This window comes from Buceros rhinoceros, unplaced genomic scaffold (genome assembly GCF_000710305.1).
Source record: "Buceros rhinoceros silvestris isolate BGI_N320 unplaced genomic scaffold, ASM71030v1 scaffold3303, whole genome shotgun sequence".
Lineage (NCBI taxonomy): Eukaryota > Metazoa > Chordata > Aves > Bucerotiformes > Bucerotidae > Buceros > Buceros rhinoceros.
This window is the reverse complement of record NW_010405207.1, coordinates 405-9663: the sequence shown is the minus strand read 5'-3', so window position 1 is coordinate 9663 and position 9259 is coordinate 405. Positions and strand designations below refer to the sequence as shown.

Here is a 9259-nt window from a genome sequence, read left to right as displayed (position 1 = left end):
TGCAAGAAAGGCTTGCCTGACTGAAAGCTTGGTAAGCAGAACTTCAGTTGAATTCCTTGGAGCTTAATCTCTCTCTGCTAGTTTGATTTTTAAGTCAAAACCAGAAAGAGTTTTTAAATGACGATGAAGTGCCTGTAAAGCAGCAGTTACCCTGTTGCGGTATTTCAGAGAATCCTCTAACTCATTTGAAATAAAACCTCACTATGTTTTCATGATAAGGTGTTAGGTTACATTATCTTTATGTTCCGCACCCCCAAAAGCTGTGTAGGTGGCCAGTGCTACCATCACACGCTGAGCGATGCCTAGCTAACATTAGTGTCCTGATGTCTGCGGCATTTCCAGTATTTCTTTGTACTCTTTATTCAGGTTCAGCTGGAGATAAGTCAATGTTGGTACCAGGAATAACATTGGCTCCTATGCCATCCACCAGAGAATCCCACTTATCGAAATCTTTCTTAAGACCTATAAAATAGGGAAAAGAAAAGCCAGTGGTAATGAATAATTTTTCAGAGTAGCTGTACAAAAAGCTGATTTCTTTAAATTCTAGGATAGATGAATCAACTTGGCAAAGTAGGGGAGGCATGCTGTTTTAAGGAGGGGAAAGTGACACTTCAGGTTTTCACATATTAGAATAAAACTGCACTGTTCCTCCTCTGACTTGCTTTGATTACAAAAGTAACTAAAACTCTAGAAATAGTCTGATTGATGTTTTTTTCTACTTACTTTTCTAACACAGTTACTTTTGATGTTGTTCTAATCAGAGTGGTTATATAAAAAGCTTCATAGGAATTACGTATTAACTCGGTGTTTTGATGTAAACAGATACTTACTCAAGTGTTTCTGCAGGAAGGCTAGCGAGGCATGATTGCTTATATCAATAGCTTCGTTTGGATCTATTTCGCCTTTTAATTTGAAAAACCTTCCAATGATTTCTCCACTTACAAAGGTAAAGTCAGGAAAGCTCTGATGTACTGACCCCCTGCAAACAGAACAACGATCAACAGGTTTATAAGAACACAGGCGTCTGATCAGAAGATGCCATGGGTCGCAGAGACTACTTCAAAGACAGTCACAGCTTATGCTGTCTACTTTAGCAGAAGATAAACCAGGTGAAGCTCGTGAGTGGGCAAGATGAGCAGTAAATTCTGTCCTAACCACAGGAGGTTTTGTGCATGCTGACTATAAATCACGATAATTGCAACAGCAATAATAGTAGACTTGGCAAAATGTCGCCATCAAGTTGTGTCTCTGCTCAAGGAGGGGTGCAGAGCCACACGCTCCCCCATAGGCAGCACTTTCACTAGATGGGTGCAGAACTGCACCCAGGCGGCTATTTAAAGTGTTCAAACACCAAAATGACACATGAAGCCCACAGCAAAACTTGTGCCCCAGGGCAGGATCACCTGAACTATCTTAAGCTCAGGGCTCCCTCCTGGCTGCTTTCAGAGAGGTCTCTGTCTCCTCTGCTGTCTAATTTAAATATGCAGTGACAACCAGGGCCATGAGGGACTGTCTGTCTTTCTGCCGTCTGTCCTGGGTTCAACATGGAGGAACCGGATGCTCCCATGTTGTCCAGCTTTCTTCTTCCCAGAGAGCTGTGGTTCTCCTTCTCAAACCGCGACACCGTCACATGTAACTGAACAGCTGCTACAAGACTGTAAAGATTCATCTTCAACCACAGAAATGATGGATCCTGGACACTTACTTGATAGTGATCATTTTCTTGTTTGTGTCATTGGAGATGAGGTGCTTCATCTTTAAGATATTATCAGCCCACTGGAATTTTTCCGAGTTGATAAAAAGCAGTGGTTGCTGGACACTGTTTTGGTAAATGTCATCACCAACAGGAAGCATCCACGCGTCGAGGGCAATGCCACACCTGTCAAAACCAACTGGATATTCTGACAGCAGCAGAAAGCTTTGTATGGAATTTCTCAGCATGCTTTGGTTTGCAGGAGACATGGGAAACTCCCAATGTACCAAACAGGTTGATGAATCATTTTGTTTCAATATGATTTCTACCCCAGGGGAAGAGAATTAATCTCTTATTTTTATTGGTCTCCACTGCCAGGTGCAGCTGGGCACAGGAGCTTCTGCAGGGACCCACAGTACCATGATATAACATGATACAGCTATTATGCTCCACCACATCCCCACAGCTGAAAGCAGCACGACTTGAGAAAAGAGCCATGCCGAAACTTTTCTTCAAGAGTTAATCAGTAGTTGGAAGATCTTGGCTAAGATCCAGACTGTCAAGTTCCAAATGTCTCTTGCCTTGTTTTGCATACTTACATGAATCTTAGTTCTTTGCTGAGACTCTCAATAACTGTAGCACCACCAAAAGAGTGTCCCATCAGAGCAATTCTGCTAGTATCAACAGAATCCTGTCAAAAAAAATCCAGGTGCTGTAAGAGACCTTCTTTCCCAAACTTTTTTTTTTTCTAAAGGGAATATTGTTTTAGGCAATAGATCCCACTGAAGTAGAAAGAGCATCATTTCAGCTCCTTCATTATATCCAGCTTGGGATGATCTGAGAATATGTTCACAGATCTATGGTGTGATCTTCAGAATAGTTTACAGGAATCAGATTAGAAATAGAAGAGGGAAACAGAAGCATTATTAGGCATTTAACAAAAGGCTGTCACTGCCTTTCACTCACCTTTAGGCTATTCCACTCAAAGTTTGAATTTAGTACATTCATTACTTCCTCTCCTGAATTGATTTTAAGAATGAGGTTGAGAGCCTTGATACACTCCTGTGCTCTTTGCTGCACCTAGGGAAAAAAAAGAAGTTGGGGCATGCCGTGGAAAGAATGATCAGACAGCTGCCGGGATTGCTGGCCCTTTGGACACAACACTTGGGCTGATTTTTTTTTCCCCTTGGTGTCTAATGTGGTAACGACTACTCTGATTTGCAGAACGGTTCCATGAAACAGAACCCTGACAGTTCTGATCAACAACAAAACTGACTTTTCCAGGTCCCAAGAGTTGAAGCTCTTGTGTAGATCATCTGACGTGAAGGAATTTATCCCTATAATGTGCACCAAAGACCTTCAACTCCCTCGCCCTGTCACTACTCAGAGAGGGTGGTGGTGGATGTGCAAAGGCTTAAGCTACACAACTGCAAGGCAGGCTAACTCACTGCTCCTGCCCATGCTCGCTTCGATGTGCAATGTCATTACATCACTTGACCCATCTGCACATGGGCTTTGAAACAGTCTTTACACTGAATAAACCCAAAATAAAGAACAGCTAAGCAGCCTGACTCATTATATATATATATACACACACACATTCTTGAAAACTGTAGTACAGCTGTGGCAAATAAAGGTTTTCGTGTAGTATAAGAAGTGTTTTTGGCTTTGACATGTCAGTAAAATAAAAGCTTCAAAAAGAACCAAACAACAGTAGCATCCTTGTGAACTGCAGTGTGTAGGCAGCCAGCAAGATGTCTGAATTTCAAATAAATCTCTATCTCCTGACTCTCTAGTAGTGAAATTTGCAGGCAACAGCTTCTGGAGGTTATTTGCAAGCTCACACATTACATATTTAAACTCCTAAGTAGGATGTTGTACGCATACAGGAAATTACACTTGTGCTGCTGTCTGCATGGCCTAGGGAGATAAAGAGAAACTTTATGGCTGAATTTGTTTGCATTGGCTGGAAGAAAACACTCCCATATTTTAAAGGTCAAGCCTCTGGAGGAGCTTGTCAGTATGGCCATATCACAAGTACTTACAGTCAGAAAGTCTGCATTGTTTACACTGCTGTAAACATGTTAAAGGATGTTGAAGATGATGAAGCAAACACCTCCCTTAAAGCAGCCGTGATTCATCTTGCTATGCAACAGTAAACAAAAGGTGAAGTAAGCCTAAGGCCACACAAACATTTGAATTCAACGCTGCGTCACTTAAAGACTGGGCTGCGCAGCAAAAGTGTGAAGACACAGAGGGGAAATAGAAAGTTGAGTGGAACCATGGGAGAACAGCTGACTAAGCTCAACAGTGCAACTTGATGAGAAAGCTGTGTTGAGGAAGTAGTTTGTGCTCTGAAGAAAGCTGTTGTTGGCTTTCCCATCTTCGGGAATGTAGGACTTGGTGCAATTTTATATATCCCCCGAGTCATGACAGAAGACTGCTGACATGTCCAAAGGAACCGTCTGCTAGTTAGTCCTAACCACACCACTCCTCCTCGCTTCCTAGAGCCCAGACCTAGGATGAGTACCTGCTTGTGGCGCAAACACTGCTCCTCCTCTCCAGTTTTTAGTTTCCTGTAGTAGATCCACTCCTTCTCCATGTTTGATGTAGACTCTTCTTGTGGTTCAGAAACAGACTTTTTTTTACAGTAATATGTTGCTGAAGCAGATTCATCTCTGTAATATCAACAAAAGGTTATTTCTGGAGAGGTATTCCATTTGCTTTGGGATGAAGTCAGCAGAAGTTTTAGATTTCACCGATCTCCAGAGATCCAGCCAGCAACCAGTGCTGCTGCAGTCACAACTGAGCGTAGACAGACTTTCTAAATAATGCAATAACCCCACCAAAATTCCCACCTCCTTTATATTCTCCAGTTCTAACAATAAGAGAAAAACAGCGTGCCTGAAGAACAACAAACAACATGTGCCCTGGGACTTTTCATTCAAGGGCTTATCTAAGCCCTCTGCTTAGACAGGAGTTGAGCCAGAGAAACGGGGTGTGGGCAGGGCTGAAGAAGATAAGTCAGTTTTCCTTTTTTTAAAAAATCCTGAGTTCTTGAGAATAAATAACTTTCTCTTCAACGGGAGAACGTTGCTTTCCATCAGAACTCCCAGATGTGCAGGATACACACCTGTGCTCCACAGCAGCCACAATAAAGCCCTGGGAGGCCATCTCGATGCAAATAGCAGAATAGATTGTCCTGCAATCAAAACAACACATAATGATTTCAGTTACCCTGCTCTTTAATTGTTGACCACACTGCATACACGCTAGCCCCCACTCAGTATCTCTTCTGTGGGAATTTGCTAGCCACTAGAGCAGGCTTTTGTATGGCCAGCACCAAAGCCCGTTCGCACCAGCTGTGACACTGTTGCTGCGTCACTATCTATTCAGAATGAAAAATGCTAATGGTTTTTGAAATGTACGACACTCTGTGTCTTCAAAGAACTGCCCAAAATTTAACTAGCTAATCTTCACAGCATGCTTACAGGTCAGCAAATACCTTCACCCCCCCAGTACAAAGGGAAAACACAAGTAAGTACATCTACCCTGCTTTTATTTACTGCTGTTGATTTCAGTGGAGGCATACTGTTACACAGCAGCCTGTTCTTCAAATCTGTTTCAGCTCCACAGGGATCTCTCCCCACCACTGAAAATCTGTTCAGAACCATCCTTGGAGACCACTGTCTCCATAGACAACAAAAATAGCTTGTCAACAAACTGCAGAATTACCGAAAAGCTCCAAGTCCGTGGGAAAAAATGAGGAGTGGGTATTTTTCTCCTGGCTTAAAAGGAGCGTTTGACTTTGCAGGACAGGTCACAGAACCTAGACAAAAATCAAAGCATGTGTCATTATTACTGAAAGGGCAGAAAGTGTTTGTAGGAGAGATCCCAAGAATCTGGTGACCACTGATTTCAGTGCTGTCATCTGAAGATAAGGCACCAAATCTCATGATTAAAATACAGAAGTCGAATACAGATCTGATTCTGAAAATACTCTCTACGTGGCAGGAGATACTTTCCTTTGCCTCCCCCCATCCACAGCCTAGCACACGTTAAACCCTGTGAGAACAGATTTTCATAAATAGTCAGGCATCCAAGTCTTACTGGTGTTCAGATGTCAGTATCTATCTGACCTTTGTATATTTGCACAATTCCCTGGGGGATTTAAATCCCAGCACGTTAGGCACAGCTTACCCAAGCTCTTCCTAAAGCAATTTGCCCAGACACTCCTCTATCTACAGCAGTCAATGACTGCAGGTCTGCCTGAGGACTGAGCCTTGCTACACAAACCTATCCCAAACAAATATACTTCTTTGGGAAAAACTCATTTTCAGTCCTGGAGCAGTAACACACTGCTCACAGAGCAGTGAGACAACAACCTGCATACAGAACTCATGCCCTTGCCCTAGTCAGGGAATAAAACCAAAATGAGTCTTACCAACGTAGTACTGGAAAAGCCTTTCTCCTACCACTCGGTACATATTAAGGAAGTCAGAGAGTCCCTGATAGTACTCTTTATCTGGAATCCACGGTGCCTCCTCATTATCAGTGGCATCACATGATGGATAATACAGGCGCAAGAAGCTTCCCTGGGATTAGGAGTGGGGGGAAAAAAAAAAAAGAGGAAGATGGATATTTATTTATATACAGCAGAGAAAAAGGAAGATAAAAACAGTTATGTCAAGGCCTTCAGATGCAAGAATGACAGCCTAAGAGAATTAGCAGAATCTCATGAGAAAATCATTATGCTATACAGGCTCTGATGCCAATCCTATGTCACTGTCTTTTTGTCCCTGCAATGAATTTACAGTAGCATGACTGTTGGCATCCAGGTAGAGATGCACGTCACCTTCTCTAGATTAGCCTATGGCTAATTCAAAAGGCTCCACTTAATTGAGTTTATCGTTACCAACACTCGTTACCTATTTGCTCTGTTTCTGCATCTTGCTGAATCTTTCCTTGTCTTCCTCACTATGCCTCCCCTCGGGGAACAGCACGGTGATGCAGTTTGATCAGTTTAACAGGCGTGACTGTGTCCCCTCCTCCCTTCCAGCTGGGAGCCGTCATTGCTTCCCTTGCACCAGTGAGCCTCATGGAGCTGTTGCTGACGCAATTCAGCTTGCTAAACTTGGGGATGAAAAGGACCCTCCTAGAAGTATATTTTTCCACTAGGTTAGCAAGACAAATTTTGCCCTGAGACTAGTTTCTGGAAGCGCGGCCCACCAGAGGAGATGTGGGTAGAGTCAGGGGCACAGTGTCAACATGGCTATAATATTCCCAGCTAAACTGAGCACGTGGCTGTCAGCAGAGCCCCTGGGCAGGCACACAGCCGAGCAGTGCAATATATTGTTCTTCCTCCTCTTCATGATGTTCACAAGCCTGCAGAGGTCACTCTTTCTACAGGCAGTTTTGTTAACCCGTGTTTTATCTGCCTCTGTTTCTTACCACCAGTTTGAATCTTCTTTTACTGTCTGCACTCCAGGTCTTCCAGGAAACCACCCGATTCCCACATTCATGTGGATCCTCCAACCTCCCTTGCCATAGACAGCAGCACCGTACTAATAGCACACATTAAAGCAGACCTCCCAGCAGATGAACCGGGTGTAATCTGCATTCTTACTTCCTGGTTCACAAAGGAATTTGCAACATACTATTCAAATTCGCTGTCTTGTTCCAGCTGTACTTTCGTTTTAACAAGCTGAGGGCTAAAAAAACCATGAGCTTCGGAATAAAGTCTGGTTTCTTGAACACTAGTTTAGCAGTTCCACACACAATAAGTACCAAATGCTTGTTTAATGAAGCCTGTTTCTATTTACTCATCAAACTCAGATCAACTTTGACACAAAAGGCCACTAAGGAAGCAAGCACCAAACCTTCATCCATACTGGTAATGACAATTAACTTGATCCCACAATAGTCCCAAGTGAACTTCGCCACGTGACAGAGTGCATACCAGAAGGCGAAAGAGGTTCATTATCTACTCCTGAGGGAATTGTAATTACACAGATTGCTTATCTAAGAAAAACACGTGAGCTGATTGGAAAGACAAACTAATTGCTAACACAGCTCAGTAAAGGAAAACACATGAATAACCACTACAAACTGATCACAAGTTCCACAGGTCCACTTTACCTGGCTAGACTGAGGAGTAAAACCACAGTGTAAATGCAGACGTATTCTCATAGGAAAATTAAACAGCAAGAGGATTGGAAATGGAAACCCACAAGTGAGCTCATCAGCTGGCTTTTACTGTCCTCATAGTCTTATCGTGGCTTCTCTCTGTACCAGCTACTTGCAGAACTGACATCCCGTTCTTTTTGAGATAGATAAAATTTTAAGACATCTTGCGCTTTGCTCTCCAGCTGAAACACTTCATATTCTCATCACCCAACCCTGCCAAATCCTGCTGGGATCTTTGAGATGAGACCAGCTACAGCCATGGAGACTGCATGTGGAGTCTCCCCAGGAGCCCGATGCAGAAGGGAGCAGTGGAGTGGGTGAGAAGAGGACTCAATTCCTCTGCGGTATCTTGTGTAGGGGAGTCAGGAAGGCCAGGATATTAGGAGGTGGGGGGAAGTAGCCACGGGGAAGGCTTGCAGGTTACATCCATCTAGTCAAAATGCCCAGTACACATCCTATAGTGGGACAGAGAGGACAGAAAGCTCAGCTGTGAGTGTCAGCCACGGAGCATCCCTGCGCACAGACAAGACCTTCTGTTTGATTAATCTGTAAAACCACAGCAGGTTGTTTCACTAACATTGTGGCTTAAATCCAAAGGAGGAAGAACTGAGAGCTTTTACCTCAGCTGCATTTTCTGTCATCAAGTCTGTACATCCAACTGAGTGTGGTCCCTTTCCTTCAGGGATCCTGTAAAACTTCTCAGTGCTGCTGCTCCCCATTTCCATCGGTGTCTTCACTGCCAAATCTGGGGAAAAACACAAAGCAATCAAAAGACTGTCATGGCCTGTGTGATCCTGAAAAAAATCAGCGTGTTGAAGAAGATCCAGGAGTAGGAACTTCAAGGTTGAGCTGATTCAAGAATCTGCTTATGAGAACCATTGATCTGAAACCCCAAGTGACCAACCTGACCTGGTCTATTGGGGAATTTCCTTGGAGCAGAGTGTCCTGAATCCCAAGGATCAGGTGACACCATGCACTGAACAGAAGGGCAGGGAGGAAACGTTTGGCTGGAGATGCTGTGATGGCACTTGTGAGGTCGAGGTGCTGAGGGGCAGAGCAGTAGAGTCTCACTTCTTGGGCACAATCAGGGGAGCGCCAGCCCAAACGCCAGGAGTTTCAGATGTTAAGGCAGTATCCTCCTCACCAGCCCACGACCTAGAGCTGCTCCTCCTTGTTGGGGCAGCAGAGGGGGGCGCTTCTACAGCTCCTCGGCAAACAAAACCGGCCTATGCATCCGGGGGAGAAGGATGTCATGGAGAAAACCAACACTGCAGCCATGTTTCCAAGAGGAATGGCGAAGCCTGGATTTAATCCCTGCAGAAAAAAGGTAGAGCTGCCCGCGCAGCAGAGGTCCCTGGGAAGGTCTGACCGCCCCCGGCC

The 9259-nt window shown here is 44.1% G+C and overlaps 1 protein-coding gene across 1 annotated transcript; it reads right to left on the bottom strand.

Moving 5' to 3' along the window:
* Nucleotides 1–251: 251 nt before the first annotated feature.
* On the bottom strand, nucleotides 252–8625 carry PLA2G7 (phospholipase A2, group VII (platelet-activating factor acetylhydrolase, plasma)). The gene is made up of 10 exons (XM_010133628.1): nucleotides 8500–8625; nucleotides 6138–6288; nucleotides 5429–5522; nucleotides 4827–4895; nucleotides 4224–4371; nucleotides 2660–2773; nucleotides 2293–2384; nucleotides 1706–1879; nucleotides 831–979; nucleotides 252–462 (listed from the first exon to the last, which is right to left on the bottom strand). The coding sequence occupies exons 1-10, from the start codon at nucleotides 8602–8604 to the stop codon at nucleotides 359–361; spliced, it is 1200 nt and encodes a 399-aa protein (XP_010131930.1). The 5' UTR covers nucleotides 8605–8625; the 3' UTR covers nucleotides 252–358.
* Between the last annotated feature and the right edge of the window lie 634 nt (nucleotides 8626–9259).